The sequence below is a fragment of the Magnolia sinica genome, chromosome 9 (genome assembly GCF_029962835.1).
Source record: "Magnolia sinica isolate HGM2019 chromosome 9, MsV1, whole genome shotgun sequence".
Classification (NCBI taxonomy): domain Eukaryota; kingdom Viridiplantae; phylum Streptophyta; class Magnoliopsida; order Magnoliales; family Magnoliaceae; genus Magnolia; species Magnolia sinica.
The window spans coordinates 87,057,068-87,084,992 of record NC_080581.1 but is presented as its reverse complement, the minus strand read 5'-3'; the positions used below and the strand labels follow the sequence as shown (position 1 = coordinate 87,084,992).

Genomic DNA, 27,925 nt, shown 5'->3' with positions numbered 1-27,925 from the left:
CCAATGGCATAACCATTGACATCGAAAGAAACACGTTTGACATACCCATAAACACAAACACTGCTTCTCGTCCCAAAGCAATTTTCACATATAATCCATACAGGAAATATGTGTGAAAAGGAAAACCACGTATAATGTAAAAGCAACCATATCCAAATACACATGCAACATAGTACATTTCTAAAGCCAACTTTCAACCATGCTGATTAAAAAAAAAAAACCCATGTTTTGCAATATACATAGCCATCCCCAAATTACAACCATATTAAGCAATGCCCATCACCATATATAAAACCCATTTCCAGCTACGTTTATGTATAGGCAAACGCACTTATCATAGAAATAGACTCTTGTTCAAGAAATTCCATGCTAAAAATACACCCAATATAAATACATAGCTTCTGAAGCATCTCACCCTTTAGCTCCACATCCTTGGTGAGGTCACTACACGCCCTTCAGCTCTGCATCAAGTGCATTATACTCTTTTCATGTTCGACACCTTGCTAATCTCCTCAAAACTCTAGAGTGAGGATAACTACTCCGAATCCACGGAGCTTCTCTGGACTCCTCACAGAGACTTCTCGAATCCACGAGGAAAGAAAGCAGAAAATAGAAATAAATTCTAATAAATTCGAAATTGATTAATTGATGAATAAAAACGAGTTTACAACCCTTTAAATAGGGGTACCAAGCAATGGGAAAGAAATTAGAATCAAACTACAACTCAAACTCTTAGAATCCGTGACTTACTATAAATAGTAAACTTACTATTTATAGACGGTCGTGATGTCTACTAGTGCGCAAGGTTTTCGGCCAAAAATAGTAAGTGTCCTATTTGGCTTCACCAACCCGTTCTCCTAATTATTCTAAGCTCTTTTCACGTTGGGCGCAACTCCTAAAGCCCGACGGATGAAGAGTTATAATCAAACTAAAACTTACTATTTATAGTAAAAACGAAATTGAAACAGGGAAACGACCATCGATCCAGGGGTTTTTCGCAATTCCGGGCTGCGCAACCCGGCGTAGCGGGTTGGTTGGCTAAAGTAGCTCGTTCTACCCCAAAATCATATATTTTACGTCAGATAACTCATTCCGGATTGCAAGATATGCCCGATTTAAGGTTCGATGGTCTGGATCACTTCTGTCGTCGACCACTTCTGTCATCGATCCATCTTGGCCATGTAATTGTTCGCGACCCGCTCTACATCAGTCTCCTCCACTTCAAAAGAACTCGTCCTCGAGTTCTCGTCATGCTCTGATTCATGATACTCGGTCAGGTCCGCGACATTGAAAGTCTGTGAGATTGCCATGTCATCTGGAAGATCAACAATATAAGCATTATCATTGATCTTTCGGATGATTGGGACGGGTCCAATCTTCTTATTTTTCAATTTGTTGTACGTCCCGGTCGGAAATCTCTCTTTGCGCAGATGGACCATAACGCGGTCGCCCACCTCGAACACCTTTTGTCGCCGATGCTTGTCCGCTTGTTCCTTGTACTTCTCGTTCGAGGCATGTAGCTTGGTCTGCACTTCTGCATGGATGCCCATGATCTTGTCTGCCATATGTTCTGCTGCAATGCTCGTGCCTGGGTACTTGGGTAGAGGGACCAAGTCAAGTGTGTGGCGAGGCACTCGTCCGTAGATAATCTGGAATGGTGATCTCCCTGTCGAGCGGTTCACCATATTGTTGAATGCAAACTCTGCTTGGGACAAGGACAAATCCCACTGCTTCGGTTTTTCTCCTGAAATACAGCGAAGGAGGTTTCCCAATGTGCGATTCACAACTTCGGTCTGCCCATCAGTCTGTGGGTGGTAAGCACTGCTGAATTGAAGTCGTGTATCGAATCGATTCCATAAAGTTCGCCAAAAGTGGCTAATGAACTTCGTGTCACGATCGGAAGTAATGGTCTTGGGGACCCCGTGTAGCCGAACGACCTCCCTGAAAAATAAATTCGCCACATGTGTTGCATCGAGGGTCTTCTTACATGGGATAAAGTGCGCCATCTTTGAGAAACGATCTACCACCACGAACACTGAATCCATGCCGCGTTGTGTTCGTGGGAGACCAAGCACGAAGTCCATTGATAAATCCTCCCAAGGACCGTTAGGCAGTGTAACGGGGTGTAGAGGCCCGTATTCCGAGATTGCCCCTTGGAGGTCCGACAAACATGACAACGTTGTACGGCTTTTCCCACATCGCGTACTAATTGCGGTAGTATCGCTCTTCCACAAGAGCTCGCGTCTTGTCTCGTCCCAGTGTCCAACAAGGCCACCTCCATGTAGCTCTTGAATAATCTGCTCCTCTAGAGAACTTTGGGGGATACACAATCGATTCCCTTTGAAGAGAAAACCGTCCGTATATGTAGGTCACTGGGGTGACCTTCTCGACACTTCATCCAAGAATCTTTAAGGTCCTCATCTCATACAACTCCTTGAGATAGTCGAAGCCGACTACCTCGTTGCTCATTGTAACTAGTAGTGATGCACGACGGCTAAGTGCATCACCACCTTGTTCTGCCGCCCGACTTGTGCTTGACGAACGTGAATTCTGTAAAAACGCAACCCATCTAGCATGCACACGATTCACGTTAGTCCGACTATTAATAAATTTTAATGCTTGATGGTCGGTGTACAAAACAAACTCTCTTTGAATCGAGATAATGCCGCCAATGTCGCGGTGCCAACTACGGACAACTCAAGCTCATAAGTCGACCACTTCTTTCGGGCTTGAGCTTCTCGCTGTAGAAGGCTACCGGCCTGCCTTCCTGTGATAATACTCCCCCAATTTCGACGTATGAAGCGTCACACTCAACCTCAAATAATTTGTCAAAATTAGAAAGCACCAAGACCGGTGTTGTAGACAAACGATACTTGATCTCATGAAAGCTCTTGTCAGCTTTATCGGTCCACTGGAACGGTCCTTTTTTCATTCAATCTGTAATAGGTGCGACTATCGTACTAAAATTTTACACAAATTGACGATAAAATGTCGCCAACCCATGGAAACTCCTCACTTCATGAATGTTTGTCGGGATCGGGCATTCCCTAATGGCTCGCACCTTTTCATCGTCCACACGAATGCCCGTGAACGTTACAACAAATCTTAAAAACAACAGGCTGTCATTTAAAAAACTACACTTCTTCAAGTTGAGGTACGACTTGTTAATTTGTAAAACCTGCAGCACCTGCCTGAGATGTTTCCTGTGCTCCGCCTCATCCTGGCTATATATTAAGATGTCATCAAAATATACTACCACAAATCTGCCATTGAACGGTTTTAACACTTGATTCATTAAACGTGTAAAAGTGCTTGGTGCGTTCGATAGACCGAAGGGCATGACTAACCACTTATACAATCCTTTCTTGGTCTTGAATGTCATCTTCCACTCATCACCGGGTCGAATACAAATCTGATGGTACCCTCTCCTTAGATCTAGTTTAAAGAACACCTTGGCCCCTTCTAACATATCAAGCATATTGTCCAACCATGGTATTGGGAACCGATATTTGATGGTAATTTTGTTGATTGCCCGACTGTCGACATACATGCTCCAGCTTCCATCTTTTTTTGGTGTTAATAATGCTGGTACGACACATGGGCTCATGCTCTCTCTCAAGAGACCCTTACGGATTAATTCCTCCACTTGCCCCTGAAGTATCTCACACTTCTTCGGAGTCATCCGATAATGAGGGCGGTTGGGTAGGCTAGCCCCAAGGACGAGGTTTATGTGATGTTGGATGTCCCTCATGGGAGGCAATCCATCAAGTAGATCCTTAAGCCAGACTTCTTTGAATTCTTTTAGCAATAGTCTTAAACTTGGAGGGATGTTTGAGGGTTCCTCTTCCTCGCCCTTCACCACTACGGCATATACCTCGCCGGTTTTCTTGGATTCCTCCATGAAATTTCAAATGGTCAAGAGGGAACTCTCCTCCACTTTAGAGGCTTCAGGGTGGTTCTCTGTTGCCATAGGGGCAAGGATTATTTTTCGACTATCCTTGACAAATACGTAGACATTATCTCGTCCCCGATGGGTCGCATCACGGTCCGACTGCAAGGGTCGACCGAGTAACATATGACAAGCTTCCATATCGACCACGTCACAAAGTATTTGATCCTTATAATTTTTGCCAATTGAAAACGAGATAGTGCATTGTTCAGTTACCTTGGTCTCATTCACCTTTTTTATCCAGCCAATAGAGTATGGGGAAGGATGTTTCATCGTTGGTAGCCGCAACTTGTCCACCATTACTCTTGAGACGATGTTTTCGCTACTACCACTGTCTATGATCACATCACAGACCTTTCCGTTGACGGTGCACCGAGTACGAAATATGTTGTGTCGCTGTGGATGTAATTCCTTTCGTGGGGCATACAGTAATCGCCTCACAACTAGAAATTCGCCACGATCCTCGCCCGTCACTTCATCGCCACCTGCTATTTCTTCAGTGGTTTGTTCATGTTCATCAAAGTGATGGTCTTCTTCTGCGGCCTCATCTTCAGTGCCCCCTTCGTTTATAGTCAAGTGCGCTGCAGGACGTTGAGGACAAGTGTTTGATAAGTGGCCTGGTTGGCCACAGCGGTAACAATTGTTCGACCTTGGCCGAGTATAAGGATTTGGAATCCTACTCGGACCTGCTGTTGTGGGTGCTGCACGTTGAGGTCTGGATGAGCCACTCCCCGTATCACGGTTTGCGGTTGTAGGAAGTTGAGGTACTGGGTCTTTTCCTCGTGGCAGCACTGGATCCTGCGTGGAACCCGTCATGGGGGGTCGATTTGAAGGATATGGACGAGCAGGAGCTCTTGCAAGTTGTGTTTCTGCCCTACCCGCCAATTGAACTGCTTCATCCACGGTCCCGACTGGGTACATCTGAACTCGATCCTGAATTATCGGTCGCAACCCACCTATAAATCGTGCCACCTTCTGTGACTCAGATTCTGACAGATCGTTTCGTGTAGCCAACCGTTGAAATTCTTCAGTGTAATCTGTGACAGTTCGATTTCCTTGTCTGCAATTTTGATATTGCTGGAATAATATCTGCTCATAATCACTGGGGAGAAATCGTGATCGAAGAAGACGTCTCATCCGTGGCCATGATGAGATGGGTGCCTTGTTCTGGCGGGCTCGTGAGAGTTGTAATTGTTCCCACCATGCAGAAGCACCAGATTTTAATTTAAACGCTACCAATTTTACCCTTTTATGATCTGACACGTCCATGTAATCAAAATATCTCTCTACTTCGGCTAGCCAATCGAGAAAATCTTCTATACGTAATAAACCGTTAAAACTAGGAAGTTCAGCCTTACCTCGATAGTCTCTTTCAGCACGATCTAGATGATCACCTCCATGGATTGGTCGTCGAGCAAAACCCTCATTAAGGTCCTCGTCGCTAGAACTTGAATCATCTGGTGTAGCCCTACGGTTTGCCACTGGTAGTGCTCTACGAAAATCGGGGTTGTGTCGTACAGCAACCATGGGTGGTGGAGCACCGCCTAGGGCTCGGGGCGGAAGTAGCGCATCCGCAAGACGGTCGAGAGTTGCCTGCAGCCCTTGCATGGTCAACTGACTCTCCCGGTGGAAAGCTTCCATTCTTTCCGAAAGATAACGAATCCCTGGATCACATCCACAGGATTTTGATTCATACCTTCGTTGTTTGCCATCGGCCCAAGGGGAATCCTCGCTCTGATACCAATTGACGCAGGGATGAACGTGATGAGGATAACTACTCCGAATCCACGGAGCTTCTCTGGACTCCTCACAGAGACTTCTCGAATCCACGAGGAAAGAAAGCAGAAAATAGAAATAAATTCTAATAAATTCGAAATTGATTAATTGATGAATAAAAACGAGTTTACAACCCTTTAAATAGGGGTACCAAGCAATGGGAAAGAAATTAGAATCAAACTACAACTCAAACTCTTAGAATCCGCGACTTACTATAAATAGTAAACTTACTATTTATAGACGGTCGTGATGTCTACTAGTGCGCAAGGTTTTCGGCCAAAAATAGTAAGTGTCCTATTTGGCTTCACCAACCCGTTCTCCTAATTATTCTAAGCTCTTTTCACGTTGGGCGCAACTCCTAAAGCCCGACGGATGAAGAGTTATAATCAAACTGAAACTATTTATAGTAAAAATGAAATTAAACATAGAATTTGACCATCAATAAGATGGAATCTCACAAATTTGGCATGGGTGACCCAGTATAACCAGGTTGGTTGGCTAAAGTAGCTTGTCTTACCCCAAAATCATAGATTGTACGTCAGATAACTCATTTCGGATTGCAAGATACGCACGATTTAAGGTTCGATGGTCCGGATCACTTCTGTCGTCGACCTGGCCTTTTCCATCAAGTGCATTATACTCTTTTCATGTTCGACACCTTGCTAATCTCCTCAAAACTCTAGAGTGACACTGCAATAGATCTATAGCATGAACACACAAACAATAGATTTTTAGCAGATATAACGATGGATTCATAACAGATACAACAATAGATCGATAATTGATATAACAACATATTCATGACAGATGCACTAAAGAATTTATATGAGAACCTACACATCCAGCTTTGATTTTTGGCCCGTCCATCTACATGGTGAGAGCACATAATGCACAGTTTGTACGTTTCCTGTGTGGTATGTAATTGCTTGTGTGCAGTGCCAGGCCCAAGCATGTCTGGCCTGGTTCATCAGTGTAAGTGCGCACGATCCTAAGCCAGGTCCCGCGCACTGACGTCGGCTTGATCCGAAAGTTGTATCATAGCGACCGCGTCGTCGCCGCGGTTCCAACGCCGTGACTTGCGCACCGAACCGATACCAGGTAAGAAGATGCCGATCAGCGTTTATTCCGAAGAAACACAGCGCGTTGCGGATTTCGAGGGAATCTCTACTCAATTAGTCCCACTAATTAACCATAAATGCAACCATACCTCAAAGTACTTCACCCATTCCCTCTTTTTCCAAAAGTCCACCATCTTTCCACCTCACCATTCCTCTTTTTCTCATTTTCAACCACAACCATCTCTCTTCTCCACCAATTTCAAACTAAACCATACCTCTCATCACTCCTTTCTTACAACCATCACTCCACCCATCCCTCCATCCATTATTTCTATCTCTCCCTCTCATTCTCTAGCAATTTTTCCAAATCCCATGAGAAATTTCACTCATCCAACACTCCCTCTCAACTTCAAGTGTGGCCCACCCTCTCATCTCCAATCTTAACCATTCATCCTTCATCAATCTCCATTAAAAGTGAAGGTAAGGAGCTAAGGAGTCCAAGGGAGCTAGGAGAAGGAAGATAAGGTGGGTGTTTTTCCATTAATTTAAATTTTAGGGCCCACTTGTTGGTGGGACCCATTTGGATGTATGTGATTTAATCAAGAGGGCCCATAGTGGCGGGGTTCCTCTATCTCATCGTGTATCTCTCTCTCTATCTCTCTCTCTTTCTTTCTTTGCAAGGGTGTGGATCCCACCAATATGTGTTACATCTCTCCCGTCCATCTACATCAGATGGTGTGGCCCATTCTATTATAGGTGATGATCCGCACCATCCACTGTTTAAATGGGCCAAATGCTATATATATATATATAAATATATATACATATATATATATATGTTATATTTTATACAATATATATAATATATATAATATAATATGTATTATATATATAATATAATATATGTGTATATATATATATATATCTGGTGGGCCACGTCCATGTGGGACCCACCATAATGCATGAGTTTATCCACACCGTCCAGCGTCAGTGGATGCTGGACGGGCGTGGCCTATGGAGTGTGTATACTGACAGTGGTGTGTGCCCACAAGCTAGCAAAACTAAAGAAAAAGGGGAAGAAAAAGGTGACTTTTTAGTGGGCTGCCCATGCAGGCCCCACCTTGATGTATGTATGTGATCCACACCGTCCAATCTATTCTCCAGTCTTCTTTAGGCGTTGAGCCAAAATTTTAAGGCGATCTGATCATCAGGTGGGCCATACCATCTAAAACTATGTGAAGACATGCCAGATCATAAAAAAAAGTACTCGGTGGGACTCACCTGAAGTTTGGATGCAGGTGAAACTAGTTCTGGACGGGTAGAACAGTGGGATACACATAATGGGCGGGCTGGATTGTGAATCACATCTCGGTGGGCCCCAAAACAAAAAAAAATAAAAATAAAAAAATATATATATATGTATAGGGCAGCGCCTGCTGCCACTGGCGGACGGACGCTGGGGCCTCACGGCTCCAGTTGTGGGCCCCCACGGTGATGAATTTCGATCATCAACACCGAGCATTTGATGGGTCCCCACAGTTCATCCGTCCACGCCAAAAGTCAGCTGTATATGGAACTCTGGTGGGCCACATCATTTAAAATCATGTGTAGTCATGCCTAAAATATATATCAAATCGTTGGTGGGGCCTACCTGAAATTTGGATGCGACTGAAACTTGGTCTGTACCCTCAGCCAAGTGGGACCCACATAATGGACGGGCTGGATTCGTGAACCACACTTCGGTGGGCCCTACATCCACCGTCCACATGACCCTTTAAAAAGGGGTTGGACATTATATAAATATTACCGTGGGCTCCCTGCCCACGTAACCTGTCAACAGGTTAGATGAAAGTAAACATTACGGTGGGCCCCTTCACCACATGGCCCTGTGGATAGGTTGTATGAAAAATAAACATTCCAGTGGGCCCAGTCCAGTGGGCCCTACCTTGGTTTAAGTGGCTTTATGAACAATTGGGTGAAAAATAAACATTTTATGAATAGATTGGATGACAAATAAAAACTACTGTGGGCTCTACCCTGGTCCACATAACCTTATGAACAGTTGGATGGAAAATAAACATTATAATGGGCCCTAAGTTGGGTGGAAAATAAACATTTTATTGCGTTCTAAGCTGGGTGGAGAACAAAATATGGCCAGTCCTACTTAGGACCTGCCTATGTATGTATTGTAACCCACGCCCTCTATTAGTGTGGGCTCCATCATGATGTATGTGTTTTATCCAACTGTCCAACTGTATTGGAGATAATTAAGGCCCACTGTGGAGGCCCATCTTCATGTATTAAGTGATCCTTGTTGAGGCCCACCTTGATTTGTATTAGGCCCATATTATGAGGCCCATTGAGGTCCACCTTGATATAGATATGGGGCTCATGTTATGTAGCCCATTTGATGTATTTGGGTCCTTAGGTCAAGGCCCAATTAGATGTATAAAAAGCCCATTACAATATGTACTCCATGGAAGGCCATTCCTCAGGAGCGATGTTGGTTTGCCGTCCACATTGATAATGTTGGTTAAATGTCCGCATTATAGCTCTCCCTAAGGCCCACTGATAGGCCCAAACTTGTGGTAAGTAGGCCGTCTAGGCCCATCTCCATTATATCTAGAGCCCATCTCTTTATACATGTTTAGTATAGATCCATGATTCATGATCATTCGCACCATATGTATGCCTGATGTGAGGGCGACCGATCATAGCATATACCTTTGGATAGACTGTTTATGGGCTCCCGATAGGTGGAGTTGCCTCATATAAGTGCATGGTATATACAGGATTGTTGCATGAGTGATAGTGTGACTCATACACTTTGCATTTGTATGATTGTGATTATTGTATGCCCTAGCGGCATCAGGGCCATAACCTCTACAGACACATCGTGGATAGCCGGATTGGATACCGAAAATACTGTTTCTAGCATCGGGGCGCTATAAATGTCCCTGGGTGAAAATTTCTAAACCCGATGGTACCAGAGGATGACTCCAATATCGAGACCGAGTGGAACCATGAGCGCGCGAGGGCCGTATACCGTAGGCTGCGTCTCGCACTGTGTCATGGTCAGTTGGAAAGAGGTGTGACCTTACCCGCCTGAGTAAGGGAGTAATTTCTACGTTAAGTTTGATCAGCTTGAGGAATAGGTCTGCTATCGATGAGCCGGGCTCGATATTGGCAGACAGATAGTGATGTCTCTTCCACTCACCCAGTTATACGTTCAAATAGGGGCGACAAGCTGGCGTAGAGTGCACTAGATCCCGGTGATTATCCAGAATGAGAACTATACTGATACATGATGAGGATTGGTATGCTTGAATTGCATCTCGCATCGTATGGTCTCGATATGGCCGATAGCATTCATATCTTGCACTGCATAGCCTTGGTATGGCTGATTGCATTCATGTATTCATCAGCATGATTTCGCATTACTCTGGCATTGCATTCTGAGCACGTTTATATTACGCACACACTTACATCACCCTCTAAGTTTTCTATAAGCTTATGCATGATTGATGCGTGCAAGTGATGCCAAGATGCAGCCGTAGCATAGTAGCAGCAGGAGCGTGCAGCCGAGCTTCTGGAGTTTTGTTTCTTTTGTTACATTGTATTTTCCCCTTTCAGTCGCATTGTACTAAAAAGTTTTTAATCATAGTGGATTTTGTGGTGGTGTTCTTGTGCTTATTGTTTGTGGGTTACGCTTTTGTTATGCTCATTATGAATCAGACTGATGATTTGAAACCCTCCTTGTAGTATCCCAGGATCGGAACCTGGTGAATGGGTGCCGAGATCCGAGAATGGGGTTTTACGGAGGCTGTCGGCGCCGGCATTACTGACTGATACTTTCGGACGACTAAGATCGATGCTTGGAATAAAGCCTAGTTTGGTTTGAAGGGGAGTGTTGAAACGTCCAAACCAAATGAACGGTTCAGATGCTACCGTTTCATAGCATTTGAAACAGCCACACGTTATGGCAATTTCGACAATTTCCACGTGTTGTGGGTGGTGGGTTTCCAAACGTCAAACGTTTGGAAACCCACCACCCACAACACGTGGAAATTGTCGAAATTGCCATAACGTGTGGCTGTTTCAAATGCTATGAAACGGTAGCATCTGAACCGTTCATTTGGTTTGGACGTTTCAACACTCCCCTTCAAACCAAACTAGGCTTTATTCCAAGCATCGATCTTAGTCGTCCGAAAGTATCAGTCAGTAATGCTTTGGTGAATATGTCCGCGACCTGTTCAGTGGTGTGACAGTACTCCAATTTCACTACTTTTTGCTTCACTTGATCTCTGAGAAAATGATACCTAATATCAATGTGCTTGCTCCTTCCATGCTGCACCGGATTTTTGGCAAGTTCAATTGCCGACTTGTTATCTACATATATAATGGTGGATTCCCCCTGCGGATGCTTCAGCTCCTTTAGTATGTTCTTCAACCATATTGCTTCACAGACTGTGGACGATGCTGCCACGTACTCTGCTTCACATGTGGACAAAGCAACAATACTTTGCTTTTTTGAGTTCCATGTGAAAGCAGTCAATCCAAGATAGAATACCTATCCCGTGGTGCTTTTCCTTTCATCTTGGTCACCTCCCCAATCACTGTCTGAGTATCCATACAGTATTGCTTCATCTTCGTATGGATAGAAAAGACAAAATTCCGTTGTTCCTTTCACGTACTTGAGGATTCTTTTTGCGGCTAGCCAATGTGATTCTTTTGGCGCTTCCATGTACCTGCTTAGAAGTCCAACACTGTAGACGATATCCGGCCTTGTGATTGTGAGATACCTTAGGCTTCCAATCAAACTCTTGAATAGAGTCGAGTCCACGCTTCTTCCTTCTCCTTCTTTTGTCAGCTTCAGGCCCGTTGCTACAGGCGTGTTCACGGCATTACAGTCTGCCATCTTGAACTTTTTAAGCAACTCCTTGGCATATTTTTTCTGTGATATATAAATGCCGCCGACTTGTTGTTTTACTTCGATGCCCAAGAAGAAGGACATCAATCCACCATCAGTCATCTCGAATTCATTGAACATAGCATGCTTGAATTCTTCAAACATCGCCTGACTGTTTCTTGTGAACAGCAGATCATCAACATATAGGCATGCTATGAGGATGTCGCCATGAGCATTTTTCTTGATGTAGACTGCATGCTCATATGGACATTGGGTGAAGCCGTTCTCTTGAAGATAGTTGTCGATGCGTGCATTCCAGGCACGAGGAGCCTGCTTCAACCCATAAAGGGCTTTCTTCAGTCGATACACTTTGTGTTCCTCCCCTTGAACAACAAAACCTTCAGGCTGGTCAACATAGACCTCTTCTTCTAGAATTCCATTCAGGAATGCAGATTTCACATCTAGTTGGTAGATCATCCAACTATGATGGGCTGCAAGGGAGATAATCATCCTTACAGTGTCAAGGCGAGCAACAGGAGCGAAGACTTCTTCATAATCCACCCCATATTTCTGTTTGTAACCCTTTGCTACGAGCCTTGCCTTGTAGCGATCTATTTCACCATCAGCATTTCGCTTGATCTTGTACACCCATTTGACTCCAATAGTTCTTTGGCCTTGAGGAAGTAAAGTAAGATCCCATGTATGGTTCTTCTCAATGGCCTGGATCTCATCTTCCATAGCCGTCCTCCAACATTCTTCTTCTACGGCCTCCTCAAATGTAAGAGGCTCGTGGTCCGCATACAAGCAAAACAAATTTACTTCCTCAGTTTCGGCGTAGATATCGTTTAGGCTCCTCATTTTGATAGGAGTCAAGGGTGAAGGAGAACTGGATGATGACGTGCTGGCTGAATTTTGATTTGATGGAATACTTCCAGAGGAGATGGAACGTATCGCTGGACTTCTGCATGCAGACGTTTCGGCGGAAGAGGGTGTTGCAGGTGTCTGCTCCTGGTTCTCATGCTTTTCTTCTTCATGTTCTTCAACCGTGACTTGATTTTCTTTGGCTGAATCTTCCTCGTTCCATTTTCAGGCTTCTTCCTCGCAAAATACAACATCTCTACTTACCACCACCTTATTAGTTAGTAGGTTGTAGAGCTTTTACGCCTTCGATACTTCACTATAGCCGATGAAGATGCACTTTTCACCATGATCATTAAGCTTTTTCCTTCTCACTTCTGGAACTTGAGCGTACGCGACACACCCAAAGATCCTTCGGTGCACCACGCTTGGTTTGTAGCTACTCTATGCCTCCTGTGGTGTCATGTTTCTTACGCTCTTGATTGGACATTGATTGAGCAAGTAGGCAGTACATGCAACTACCTCTGCCTAGAAGCTCTTTGGTAGGCCTTTCTCTTTGAGCATGGTTCTTGTCATGTCGAGGATGGTGTGGTTCTTTCATTCTGCAATGCCATTCTGCTGTGGCGTGTAGGCTGCAGTATGTTGTTGCTTGATTCCTTGATCCCGACAATACTCTCGAAAGGCATTTGAGGTGTACTCTCCACCTCTGTCAGATCTAAGATTTTTGATTTTAAGACCACTTTCTTTTTCAACAAAGGCCTTAAAATTTTTAAAAATAGTAAAAGCAGCAAACTTTTCTTTGATTACATACACTCACAATTTTATACTGAAATCGTCAATGAAGGTAATAAAGTATTTATTACCTCCAAGAGAGATTGGCTCCAATGGTTCACAAATGTTAGTGTGAACTAATTGCAATGGTTCTCTTGCTCTTCGGGATACTCCACTTGGAAAGGAGTTTTTTTGTTGCTTGCCGAGTGTGCACGCCTGACACACATGTTCTGGAGCTTCAATAACCGGCAAGCCATACACCATACTTGATGAGGATAAGAGTTTAAGGCTACTGAAATGGATATGCCCAAAGCGAAGATGTCATCTCCATGAATCATTCTTCACGAGTCCATAGAGACACTTCTCAGCCTTTGTGTTAATATGGAGTAGAAACATGCGATTCTTTGCCATATGGACTTGAGCCACAAGTCTCCCATATGCATCTCTTATAGAGAGAGAATGGTTTTCCATGTGTATGACATACCCCTTCTCAAGGAGTTGGCCGATATTGAGGATGTTACTTTTCATGATTGGTACGTAATACACATTGGAGATAAAATTCGTCACACCATTCTTCTGATAGATTTTAACTTTTACTTTACCTTTCATGGGAACTTTTGATGAGTCTCCTAGACTCACATTGCCACGATCATTTTTCGCCAGTTCCACGAACAATTCCTTCTTTCCATACATGTGGTTACTCGCACCAGAGTCGAGATATCACACGTCATGTTGATCACATGCTTCTTCTTGTGCAAGAAGAAGTGTGGAGTCTTCTTTTTCATAATTTGATACTTCTGCATAATTAGAATGCTCATCTTGATCCACTGGTTTGCTCCAACAGTTTGAAGCATAATGGCCGAACTTGTTGCAATTGTAACATTGAATATTTTTTGTATTTCCACGACCACACATGGAACGACCTCTACCATTTCCTCTTCCACGGAAATTGATAGTCTTTTGTTGATTTTGTGATTGGCTTGGATAATATCCACGCCCTCTGCCTCTTGCACGATTGCTAGTGCCACGGCCCCCTAGTTGTGTAAGATCATTCTTTAGAGTCAACTTAGACTCTAAGGCATATTCAAGCACTGAACCAGCGTTCTTTTGCATTCGTTGCTCATGTACTTGCAACGAGCCCATCAATTCTTCGATGGACAGATTTTTTAAGTCTTTTGATTCTTCTATGGCAACCACCACATGCTCAAATTTGGTTGTAAGGGATTGAAGTATTTTTTCAACAACCCGTACATCTTCGATCTTTTCACCATTTCTTTTCAAGTTGTTAACAATAACAAGTAACCTTGAAAAAAAGTCAGAAATGGTCTCACCTTCCTTCATGTGTGAGGTCTCGAATTCGGCTCTAAAAGTTTGGAGACGAACCTTCTTCACACGATCAACTCCTTTGAAGATTGTGCTACGAATCTCCCATGCTTGCTTGCATGTTGTCGCTTCAGCGATCCGTTCAAAGGTGGACTCATCCAATCCTTGATAGACAAGAAATAGAGCCTTCTTGTCCTTCTTTCTTTGATCTTTGAGGACCGCCCTTTGATCAGCGGTATAGAGAGCTTCTTCTTCCGTTGTGGGTTCTACATACCCATCACTGATGATATCCCATAGATCTTGGGATCCGAACAAAGCCTTCATTTGGATGCACCAGTTTTCATAGTTATCCTTAGATAACTTTGGAATCTGCGGCTGGATGGACGCCATCACTTTTTCACACTACGGTTCAACAACCCTTTTTCTTGGCGTAGCAGTGGCAACACCTTGATCACACGATCTGAACCTTCAAATGATACCTGGTCCCACAGAATCGTCTTGCTTTGATACCAATTTGTTGGCTGTACTAGCCAGAATTATTCTTGGCTTTACAAAGCCTATAATTTTGACTCACTGGACACGTGAGAAGAGAAAGAAACTTTTGCTATATATTTTTTATATTGCTTTCAAGCTCACTAAGTTGATTCCAAACGGACTACAAGTACTTCTTATATAGATTTTTCCCCCCAATGTGAAAAGACACAAATGCCCTCATTAACTACATTAATTCTATCAGTTTCAAACGTTTGAAACCCACCAGCCACGACACGTGGAAAATGTCGAAATTGCCATAACGTGTGGCTGTTTCAAATGCTATGAAACGGTAGCATCTGAACCGTCCATTTGGTTTGGACGTTTCAACAATTGCTTGTGTGCAGTGCCAGGCCCAAGCATGTCTGGCCTGGTTCATCAGTGTAAGACCCGAGTGCAAGCCTAGCCTGCCCACCTTATGAGCTTGATAGCAGGGCTCAAGGGGCAGACTGGCCATTGGGCTTTTGGTAATGGCTTATTTTGACCACAGTTGGGCTGAAATACTGTGCCCAGGAGCTCACATCCTTGCAATATTCTTCAAACAGAAAAAGTTAAAATTCTCTACATTTGTGATTTTTCATACATGGTCCATCCCTGATGAGGTCCACAACATGGATGGGACCAATAGAGGCATCATCCATCCAAGGTTGCAGTACAGAAATGGTTCTGCTATCTTACAGTTCTACCAGCTCTGAGGTAACATCTTTCATCCGACCAGTTCCTAGGATGACGGAGGGGTGTGGTTTTTAGGGTAAACCACAATCCACGGCCGACAAAAAATCAAGGGTCCAAATCCAATATACGTGTGCCACGTCCTTCCGTACGTCCGTCAGTGTTGTGGCAAGGGATAGGGATTTAGGCCTTATTCAAATGGACGCGGATTAGCTACTGACAGATTGAGCAGACAGACTCCCTACTGAAGCTACGTCACCAAGTTCTGTGGGGCCCACCATGATGTATGTTTTATATCCACACCGTCCATCCATTTGGAGAGATCATATTAGGGCATGAGCCAAAGAATGAGTCAGATCCAAAGCTCGAATGGACCCGCCATAAAAAAACGGTGGGGAGAGTGACGCCCACCATTAAAAACTTCTAAGGGCCACAAAAGTTTTCGATGAAGCTGATATTTGTGTTTTCACTTCTTTCATGTCTGTGTTAACACATGAACAGATTGGATCTCAAATAAACATCATGGCGGACCTCAGGAAAGTTTCAACAGTGGGCGTCACTCTCCTCCACTGTTTTCTGTGGTGGGGTCCACTCCAGCTTTGGAACATGCCCTAAAATGATCTCTCCAAATGGTTGGACGGTGTGGATACAACTCATACATCATGGTGGCACCCACAGAACTTGTTGACGTTGCTTCAGTAGCAAGTCTCCTTACTCGACCTATCAGCAGCTAATCCGAGTCCCAATCAAATGTGGCCTACTAATGATCCGAACCGTTTATCTATACAAGATACACAGTCAAAAGTTGCTGCTTCGATTCAAATGGCGCCTACTAAAGATAGATCATGCACGAAATCCGGAAATCGAATTGCCTACTGAGTAAACTCACTATGCTTTTATGGTAATTAGTAAATTATGTTAGGGCACCGTGAATGTATGAATGTATGTAGTTTATCCACACCGTCCATCGATTTTTCAGCTCATTACAGGGGTTCGAGCCTAAAATTAAAGCATATCCAAAGCTCAAGTGGACCACACCACAGGAAACGGTGGAAATAATGATTTCCACAATAAAAACCTTCCTAAGGCCCAGTGATGCTTATTTGTCACACACATGAATGAAGGGAAAACACAAATATCAATTTGATCCAAAATTTATGTGGCCCAACAGTAAATGTTCAATTCATACTATTTCAGTTTGATATATTTAATTTTTGAGCTCAAGCTTTAAAATTATGTGTTGGAAATAAATTTGTAAATTTGCACATTCATGGAGAAAAGATACTTTGTACAGCTAAACTTACCTCATCAACGAATGAAGGATAGATGACTAGTTTAGTCGTTCCGTGACCCATTCCTCCGCTTCTGTCCACTGTCCACGCTCGATGATGGGGATGTGCCCCACCTTTCTACGGTCCTCCTCGCTTCCATCTTTTAGTTTCAACCTATCTGTCAATTCCGTTGGCATCTCCAATAAGGTCAGCTGTTGGAGTCCGGTGAGGTATTCAATCCCTTCTGGAAGAGTCTTCAACTCTCCACAGTTGATCAGAATTAGCTCTTGGATGGTTGCCAATGCTCCCTTTTCTATTACTATCCGATTTAGTTCTTTCATACCCCGTAAAGAAAGTATACTGAGCTTAGTAAACCGTCCATCGCGGAAACACAACTGCTGCCCTTCATAGGCATTCCAAAGAAAAAGGAACACCAGATTGGGCAATGCTTGGAGTGATGAAAGCGGATCTTCTTCTCTCAGCTTAGAGTAATATAAACCCAAATGAGTGAGGTTCACAAGGGAGCTAAGCCATGGAGGCATCTTCTCCAAACGCCCGTACAGGAAAAGCTTATGAAGAAGCGGTGGAGGGTTAGGAGAGAGTGCTTCCAATTCAAGTGTTTCTTCCTCTCTAGTTGCAGTCACCCTCAACTTCAGAAGGTGTTTCATCTTTCCGATTGAATTGCACAACTCAGCTCCATCGATTTCTCTGACCTTAGAAATGCCAAGACTTCTAAGTTGGGTTAAGTTCCCAACTTTTCTAACAATCTCCCCTTCTCTGTCTTCGATAGCACTTAGAGTCTGTAAACTTGTTAAATTACATATTCTTATAGGAACTGGGATGCTTCTGAAGAAATTAACACTATTTCGAGACACGTTAGTCATTTGATTAATAAACAGGTGTCGTAGTTTACATAGCTTCACAATCCCACTGGGTAGCCTCTCTAGCCCCGTATTCCTGACGTCCAGTGTTTGAAGGTTCTGTGGCTTCCATAAAGATTCAGGAAGCTCCCTAACTTTAGTTTCCCTTAAGTTTAGATATCGTAAATTGAACATGTTAGTCACTTCATCTGGTATGCTTTCGATAGGAACTCTTTCTAGATTTAGGACCCTCAGCAATCTAAAGCTTGATGCCATCGTACTTAAAGAGGATGAAAGAGACATGTTTCCATCAAACACCATGAGGGAACGAAGATGTGTCATACCTGCGCTCGAATGATTAATTTCGCCACTACTGTAGATTGACATGCGGCGGACTTTGCCATTTTGCCTTTCTTGCAGCTCATCGTATGTCGTGCAGAACTTTTCTTCGCGACTTACTGATAATGCCACTTCACGCACAATATCGTGCATTCGACAAGCTTTCAACCTTCCGAACAAGTTCTTCTCAACAACCTGAAGTATGTTTCGATGGATGAGTTCCTTCAGGTAGTCTTCTGCCACCTCCTCCATTGTAATTTTACCCGTCTCCTCCACAAAACCCTCTGCCACCCACAACCTAATCAGCTGCTTGCGGTGAATTACGTAATCCTCCGGAAACATACAACAATACAGGAAGCAGTGCTTAAGGCGGTACGGTAGATCATAGAAGCTAAGCAACAGGATGCGCTTTACTGGTTCAAGCATTTGATTGTTTGTCAATTGCCAGCTCAGGTTTTTGTAGATTCGATTCCATCCCAATGCAGTCTTGTCTCTCAATGACAGGAGGCCGCCCATGGCAATAATAGCAAGCGGCAAGCCTTCACATTTTTCTACTATAGATCGAGCCAATGGCTCAAGCTCTAAAGGACAGGGTTCAGTCGGAAATGCCTTCTTACAGAAAAGCACCCAGGCCTCTTCTTGATCTAGAAGCCGAAGCTTGCAGACACGGCTCCCCTCTCCTGCTGCAGTAGCCACATCGAAGTCTCTGGTCGTAACTACTAACCTGCTTCCACATCCACAATCTGAAAATACGACATTTAATTTATTCCAATCATTCACAGTCCAGACATCATCCAAGATAATGAGGTACTTTTTTGATTCGAGAAGTCCTCTAACCATCCGCCTCAACTCGCCAGCATCTTTGGTGGCTAAGTCATTTGGAACAACATCTTTCTTAGCCTCAAGTAATTGTTTTACGATGCTTCATAGTAGCTCATCAATTCGAAGAGACTGTGAGACAGAAACACATGCGTAGCAGTCGAAGAGCTTCTTTACTTGATGATTCTTGTAGGCTTTAGCGACAAGAGTGGTTTTGCCCACCCCACCCATCCCTGTTACTGAAATCACCGTGCGCCGTTTTTCTTCCTCCCCTAACCATCCGTCTATCAAATCTATTTCTTTCGTCATCCCCACAATGTCATTTTCCGATTTGAAAACAGAAGTTTCTACATCACGTCGCCACAGTTCGCTAACATCAGAGGATCTGGCAACTTCTTCTATTTGGCTGGGTCTTCGCTGAAAAATATTCTGAACATTAACCTTGGTTTCTTGAAGTCGCGTGGCGAACGGATGCCTGTCGCAGATATTCTTGGGGAAATGGATAGTGTCAACGAGAAAACCCTTGAATCCACCTCCTCGTGGCCTGTCCATGCGATGCAAGAACTCGTCGATGATATCCTCCACATCATGTGCAGCGTCTCTTACTTCTCCCACCCATGTTTTCATTTCTTCATTGCTATCCTTTCTTCTATCAGCATCCCTCAACAAGGCTCGCATTCTATCAAGTTCCTTCTTGATTTCTTTAACTTCCTTGTGTACTCCTTTTAGTAGTGATACTTCTTCATTTAGAAGGGCACTTAAGTTTTCCAACAAGAATAGAACAACACTCTCTGCCATCGGAATTTCTGTAAAATAGAAAAAGAAGACAATCGATGTCAGAAAGAAATATTACGTTATTCTTTCGGCTATATATTACTGTGTGCTTGCATATATGTATGCATCATACGGGTATGTCTCTATTCGTAGAGAGATGGGTCTCCCGTGGAAGAAAACCGAGACAAACACGATTTCCCCCACCGTGATATGCATGTGAAATTTACTCGGACGATTAGATACATTGGATCATGTTGGTCCAGGGCCAAACAAACAAGGGGAGTCTGTAATTTAGGTGGGCTGCACCAAGGGAACCAGTTGGGAGCGAATGATAATACCTGGCCGGGCCCACCTAAATTTCGTTATAGACTGGGATTTGGGCCCTGGGCATAACATTAGGTGATACACGTAATAGATGGACTAGATTTCACATACACAAAATGGTGAACCGTATGAAAATCAAGGGTGGGTGTCCCCCCGGCAAACATGTTGCACTGTGTGGCTCTCCTGAATAACGGATCTACCTAAATATTTGGCTCTGAACCTAAGTGATGAACTAGATAGTCCGAATGGATTTCGCATACACATGACTCTGGATCCTGCCCTAGCCGGACTTGGCGGGGATGCTCTCTCTACACACGGACGTGTGTGCGCAAAAGGTTGTTGTGGGTCCCTGATTGATGGACGCGATGATGTCGATCCCTGTCTTTCTCAAGGATAACTACTCTGAATCCACAGAGTTTATCTAGGAGAAAATAGAAAATATAAAATAGAAATAAATTCTAATAAATTTGAAAAAAAAATTTTGATTGGTGATAAAAATGAACTTACAACCATTTAAACAGTGATATCAAATCTAGGATGAAGTTTCATCGTCAAACTCTCTAAAAACGTGACTTACTATAAGTAGTAAACTTATTATTTATAGATGGTCATGATTTATACTAGACTTCATGGTTTTCAGCCAAAAATAGTAAGCATCCAATTTTGCATAACCACATTATTCTCCTAATGTTTTTAAGCTCTTTTCATGTTTGGTAAGACTCCTAGAACTCAACGGATCAAAAGTACTCACTATAAATAGTAAAAAAATAGAAATAAAATGGGATTTCGACCACCGATCTGATGTACTCTCCCAAATCCGACATGGGCAACCCAGCTTAGAGGGGTTGGCTAAAGTAGCTTCTCCTATCCCAAAATCATACAAGGTATGTTGAATAACTCATTCTAGTTTGCAAGATACACCTGCTTTAGAGTTCTGACGGTCCTGATCACTTTTGCCATTTCTGGTCCATCTTGGCCATGAAAGTGTCCACAACCCGCTCTACATCAGCCCCATGTGATCTGTTGATGACATCTACTACAACTATCATGTATTTGTTATCTCATTTGGCCCCAAAAATTAGGCCAATCCATGTGGGCCAACGTGTAGGAAGAGTTGAAGTGGACGCCCAGCCTTGTTGAGAGAGAGCTATGAAGTGGACACCTATCACTGGTCCATCCGAATCTGATCAACATAGCTTGATTTTTCAAGACTACCAGCGCCTGGGGGAGGTTAAGGTATTTCACATTGATGGATTGGATGGCATACACGCAGCATGGTTAGCCGAGAATCCGTGGTAGGTTTCTACTCTCGACTATTCCTATTGCTGTGGCCACTTGAGTCATGGATTTGCCTAATTTTTAAGTACAACAAAAACAATGGACGACATGCATGAGGTACATGTCAACACATCACGGTGGGGCCAACAAATAACAGATTGAACCACAGGTAGTTGCGTGGGCAGATAATAATGTGTTCAGGACATCCATTCTGACTATTGGGAAATCATGTTCGACAATGAACTAAAAAATAAGTCAATCCATGACTTAGGTGGGCCGCAGCATAAGGAACACTTGAGAGGGCACGACCTCCCCCTCCCAACTGCTCCTGCTCATGTGGCCCACCTAAGTGATAGATTGGCCTCATTTTTGAGCACATGGCTGATCATGGTAAGTGGGGCCCACATGATGCTCTGACCATTTATTTGGCAATGTTTCCAAAAAATGAGCTAACCCATGACTCAGGCGAGCAACACGAACAAGATTACTATAAAAAAATTCCTTATGACAACCCGTGTGGGTTGTACTGTGATATTTGTGTGACATCCAATCCGCACATCATTTGAGACAGATCAGTTTAGGTGTGATTCGAAAACTTAAGATCATCTAAGACTCAGGTGGTCCACATTACAGGGAAAACTATGGACGGGGATGGTAGCAATTGAAGCCTTTTCCTGGGCACACCGAAGTTAAATTGGGATCAGGGGCATTGGACCTAGTGACATGTTTCAATTATCCAAACTGCTCAACTAATGAGGCCTACCGTGGATGGGAACACTGACACCCAAAGAAAAGCCTCTCATATTGGAGGATTACAGCATGAGACCTGTGCGTGGATGGCTCGGATATTAACCATGAGTAATCAGCGTGGCATGTCTAAACGGACTTCACTGTATGTGTTTGCAAAATCAACGAATCTGATTAAAATACTTCCATCTAGAATTCAATTTTAAATGGGATTCAAATTTATGGAAGCTTTCCTTGAAACAAAATCACCAAATTCTGTGCGTTTGAATTTCCATGATCATGGAAACACTGATGCCATCCACGCTCGTACATAGATTCCGTGCCGACAAATATTTGCGTGTGCATGATTGAGGCCCTCACTATGTGCAGATTCAAAGATAGTTGAATGAGTTATGCATTTTAAAAATGGGCCGCATTAATCAGGTTGGTTCGCTCCTCAAATGGACCATAAATGCATGAAACCATATAGATGAGGGCCAGGAACCAGCCGGGTTTGAGGGAAGCCTGTTTTCTGTTCTTGGCGTGTTTATCAAGTTCAAATGGTGGATGGAGACCATTTCCCTTCAATTTAAGAGAGCCCCTCGGCAGCCGTCCTCAGCCTCTCTCGATCCATAGCTATTCGTCAGGCCTCCCAGACCTGCCCGTCTCCGGCCTTTGATATCGTCAAATGGATCAGGCCATCTGGGGGCTGTTTGAAATTAAATGTGGACAGCTCTGCTCTAGCCAATCCAGGGCCAGCGAGTGCAGGAGGTATTTGTAGAAATAGTAAAGGCGATATGATTTTTGCTTTCTTCAGTGGGTATGGGACTGTGTCCAATGACATGGCTGAAATTCGGGCTGTTTTTGATGGTATGGAGATGTGTGTGTCTACTGGTCTACATAAAGTGCTTATAGAATCTGATTCCAAATCGGTGGTGGATTGCATATCCGGGAAGTCAACCTGTGCCTGGAAATGAAAATATTAGCTAACTAGAATCAGAAATCTCGGTGCCCGGGGAACCTTTGTTTCTCCCACATCCCTAGAGAAATAAATGGGCCTGCCAACGGGCTAGCTAAAGAGGGAAGTAGGCTACAATCTATTAGAACGTTCCGGGAGGTTTCCTCCCTCCCCCGGCTAATCAAGGGTCGTTTTCTTTTGGATAAAGGGGGTTTAGGCGCTATTAGAGAACTAAAGAGTCACCCAAATGTATAGGATATGATAGGCAGGGCTGTTGTGTAGCTTTGGGCCCTACCCAAATAGCCTAAGTTGTAAAAAGTTTTGTTTTGCCATATCAACGAAGCTAAACGGCGATATGGGGGTATCTTCAGATGTACTGATTACGAGGGATAGAGATTCTGAGCGAGGTACAGGATCTTCAAGACCTAGATCCAAATTCAATTGCAATGGCAAAGGAAAATTAAAGTGTTGGAATTATGGGTCGTCTAGACATATGAAGAAAGATTGTAGAAATCCTAAAACGAAGAAAGAAAATTCAGCGGCTTCTTCCAGCTTTTAAAAATTCTAATTTAGATATATGCGAATATTGTAGATATGGTAAACAATCTAGATTATCTTTTAAATCTGGAAAACATGTTTGTAAGGGAGTGTTTGATTATGTGCACTCTAACGTATGGGGGCCATTACCAGAAGTTTCCATTAGGGGGTCGTCATGGTTTGTTTCATTCATTGACGACTACTCCAGGAAAGTTTAGGCTTACTTTATAAAATGTAGATCCGAAGTTTTCACCATATTCAAACAATGAAAGACAATGGTGGAAAAAGAGTCAGGGCAGAAAATAAAGGTTTTAAGAACTGACAAAGGTGGAGAATTTACTTCCACTGAGTTTAATGAGTATTGAAAGGATGAAGGGATCATCAGGCACAATATAGTGCGCCATACGCCTGAGCAAAACGGTGTGATTGAGCAAATGAATCAAACTTTCCTGGAGAAGGCCAGATGCATGATAAGTAATGCTGCGTTGAGCAAGGACCTATGGACAAAGGCCGTTAACACGGCTTGTTATTTGGTGAACCGATCTCCTTCAATGGCAATTGAATGTAAAATTCTAGAGGAAGTATGGAGTAGTCAGAAAATTGACTACTCAGATTTGCGCATATTTGGTTGTGAAGTTAACTTTCATGTACCGTCAGTTAAGAGAGATAAGCTAGACTATAGAGCCAAAAAGTATATCTTTATTGGCTATGACATTGGTGTGAAAGGTTACAGGTTATTCGACAAGGTTACACGCAAGGTCATCACTAGCTCGACGTCAGATTCGATGAAAGCTCCCTATTTTACAAGAATGATCAAGAGGAGCAAGAGGAACCAGAAAGGTTGATCGTAAATGTCCAGATTGACTCAGATGATACTCAGGCAGAGATAGACGCGAGGACAGAGGTACAAGATCAGGTGGAGTAGCCACCTGTGAGAACGAATCCACCACGTGATCGAGACGACTCTAATATTGCATATGCCCTCATTATAGATGAGGGGGACCCGTCTACTATTCAGGATGCTCTTGATGAGCCTGATGGAGAAAAGTGGAAGGTAGCTATGGACGATGAGATGGACCCGTTGCACAAAAATCACACATGGGAGCTGGTAGAGCTTCCCGTGGGCCGAAAAGCGATCGGATCCAAGTGGTTATTCAAAAGGAAACAGGATAGATACAAAGCAAGGTTGGTAGCGAAGGGTTATGCTTAGAGAAAATGAATCGACTTCATAGAGATATTCGTGCCGGTGGTTGAGCTGGTATCTATCAGATTCATGTTGGCACTGGTTGCCTAATATGATCTCGGGCTGGAACAGATGGATGTGAAAACTGCATTTCTGTACGGGAAATTGGAAGAACAGATCTACATGAAGCAACTAGAGGGCTACAAAGTTAAAGCGGAAGAGAAAAAGGTTTGCATGTTAATGAGGTCGTTGTACGGCCTGAAATAGTCGCCTAGGCAATGGTATAAAAAATTTTAGTTCTTTCATGGTGAGTCAGAAATTTACTCGGAGTAAATACGATCACTGTGTCTATTACGAGACACTGAGTGATGGAAAATTCATCATCCTAGTACTGTATGTTGATGATATGTTAATCACCTATCATGATATGTCTGAAATCAACATACTGAAGACTCAATTATCAGGGGCATTCGAGATGAAAGATCTGAGGGTTGCAAAGAGGGTTCTCGGTGTAGATATTCATAGAGACAGGAAGAAGAGCAAGCTTTGGTTATTACAGGAAGATTACCTTGAGAAGGTGCTTATCAAGTATGGGATGGACCAAGCAAAGCCGGTGAGCATTCTCCATGCGGCTCATTTCAAGCTTTCCTCAGAACAATATCCTAAATCAAATGAGGAAAAACAAGTTATGTCTCATGTGCCTTATTCAAATGCGGTTGGCAGTTTAATGTATGCCATAGTCTGTACCAGACCAGATATTTTACAGGCAGTCGTGTTGTAAGCAGATACATATCAAATCACGGCAAGCAACATTGGGAAGCAGTGAAATGACTACTTCGATACATTCAAGGTACGAAAGACTGCGTCTTAACTTTTGAGAAAATAGGGACAAAGTTGGTAGGGTATATGGATTCTGACTACGCAGGTAGTATAGATTCTAGGAAGTCTACTTCAGGATATTCGTTTATACTAGCGGGTGGATCAATCAGTTGGATGTCGAAGCTTCAGTCTGGGTGGCTCTTTCGATGACTGAAGCAGAATATATGACAGTGACGGAAGCGTTTAAAGAAGGTGTTTGGCTCAGAGGCATGATAAATCAGTTAGGACTTCAACAGGAGGCTGTGCCGGTTAATTGTGATAACGAGAGAGCTATCAATTTGGCTAAAAATTCTGTTTATCACTCATGTACTAAACACATTAATGTTTGTCACTACTTTATCCGACATGTGCTTGAGGAAGGAGGCGTGACACTGAAGAAGATTCATACCAGCGTGAATCCAGTAGACATGCTCACCAAGGTTGTTCTTAAAGAGAAGTTCAAGTTCTGTGCAATTTCTCTGGGCTTGACGATGGCGTAAAAGAAGGATGGAGTGTGCACGAGAAGCATTGACTGAAGCTATGATGCGATGAAGAGATAAAAGAAGAGGTCAGCAAGCTACACGGTTGAAGATTGAAGGCATAGTGGAGATTGTTGGCAGAGATGCCTTAAATCTGGTTTTTCTTTGGGTCTTTCGACCGGTCAAGCGTCTAGCTTGACCGGTCGAGTGAGCCGCTCGACTAGTCGAGCACTGCTCAACTCAAAGCCCAACGAGCTATTATTTTTAGTGTCCGGGCTGCTCGACCAGTCGAGGAGATGGCTCGACCGGTCGAGGGGGTTCATCAACCAGTCGAGGTTACGTAGATCCTGTGCGGACTGCGTAAAGTTGAGGCGGTTTCTGGACTTTTTCAGACTAAGTGCGTAAGTGGAGTTTCATAAACTATAAATAAGGGTCCCTAGGGCTATTCTAAAGTGTTTTAAAGCTTTCTAAAAGTTTTTCAAGGGTTCCTAAAGGGTTCTAGTGTTATCAAAGGGTGTAGCAAGGGTGAGATTCGAGATTGTTTGAAACGAGTAAGTCCTCTCTCTTGTAATTTCTTTTCATAGTGGATTTCTATCGCTTTGTGCCGTGGTTTTTTCCTGCAATGGTTTGCCATGTTAAAACTTTGTGTTCTCTTATGATTGCTTGTTGGTCTTGGTTTGCTATCCTAGATCTATATCTGTGTGATTCCGCAGCACAAATTCCCAATAGTGTGTATTATTTTAATTGTATTGTGCACGAAATATAATAGGTTCACTCACTAGTCATGGCCAATTGATGTTGTATTAATAAAAAAACTACATAAATGAAATTGAAACAGATACAACGACTCAAGAGCAAGAGCATGAGGCCAAACCAGTGGATGATCTATAGAAATAGTGATCATATTTAACCGAAGACAAGCTTACTTCGCTGGATCAGTAGAATGATTAAATGAGATATGTGTTTCCTATTATTATTCTCATTTCTATTTCGAAATGAGTTTTTATTTAGATTTTATAATTTTTTTTTGAATAACTTGATGATTCTGAACAATGACTTAATAAAAGATTCAAATGGGTGGATATAAATATTTTAGGTTTTATTCTTGATTATTATGAATGTGTTATGGTGAATGTTTATGAATGGATTAGTAGTTTATATGAGTGTATTGATGGATATTAATGAGAACATAGAATTCAAATTATATTATAACTTTATCAAAATAATGTGACTCACTGATTTAAGTATATTGAGTCTACAGATTATGTACCGTAACTCAAGCATAAGAGTGCACACTTAGTACATATCTTAACTGTAGAGGGTGACACTAAATTTTCTTAACCATCTAGTATATATAAAATTATGCCCTACCTGATGAATAGACCAAAATGATTGATGGGAAAGACAGATGGTTAAACCTACTAGACAAATCCCTTAGATGTTACACTAGTATGCCACACTAGCACATGTGGTGGTGTGTGGATGGGATTTCTGATAAACACGAGAGCTTGCACACTAGTATTCACACAAGTAGCGTACTACTAGAAATAATGAGGAGAATATAAACACGTGAGCTTGCACTCGCAATACTCACACAAAATAAATGGGTTCCATGGATGTTCAGTATTTATTGAAAATAAAAAATTCACTAAAGTGAGAAGGAATTGCGGAG

At 43.0% G+C, this 27,925-nt stretch overlaps 1 protein-coding gene across 1 annotated transcript; it reads right to left on the bottom strand.

Annotated features, from left to right (window-relative positions):
* Positions 1-211: 211 nt before the first annotated feature.
* Positions 212-19,163, bottom strand: LOC131255958 (disease resistance protein RPM1-like). The gene is made up of 3 exons (XM_058256923.1): positions 17,152-19,163; positions 6,366-6,426; positions 212-482 (listed from the first exon to the last, which is right to left on the bottom strand). The coding sequence occupies exon 1, from the start codon at positions 19,155-19,157 to the stop codon at positions 17,178-17,180; it is 1,980 nt and encodes a 659-aa protein (XP_058112906.1). The 5' UTR covers positions 19,158-19,163; the 3' UTR covers positions 212-482; positions 6,366-6,426; positions 17,152-17,177.
* Between the last annotated feature and the right edge of the window lie 8,762 nt (positions 19,164-27,925).

Excerpts from the sequence above, each read along its gene's own strand:
- LOC131255958 (XM_058256923.1), bottom strand. The coding sequence starts at position 19,157 with ATGGTTAGAGGACTTCTCGAATCAAAAAAGTACCTCATTATCTTGGAT.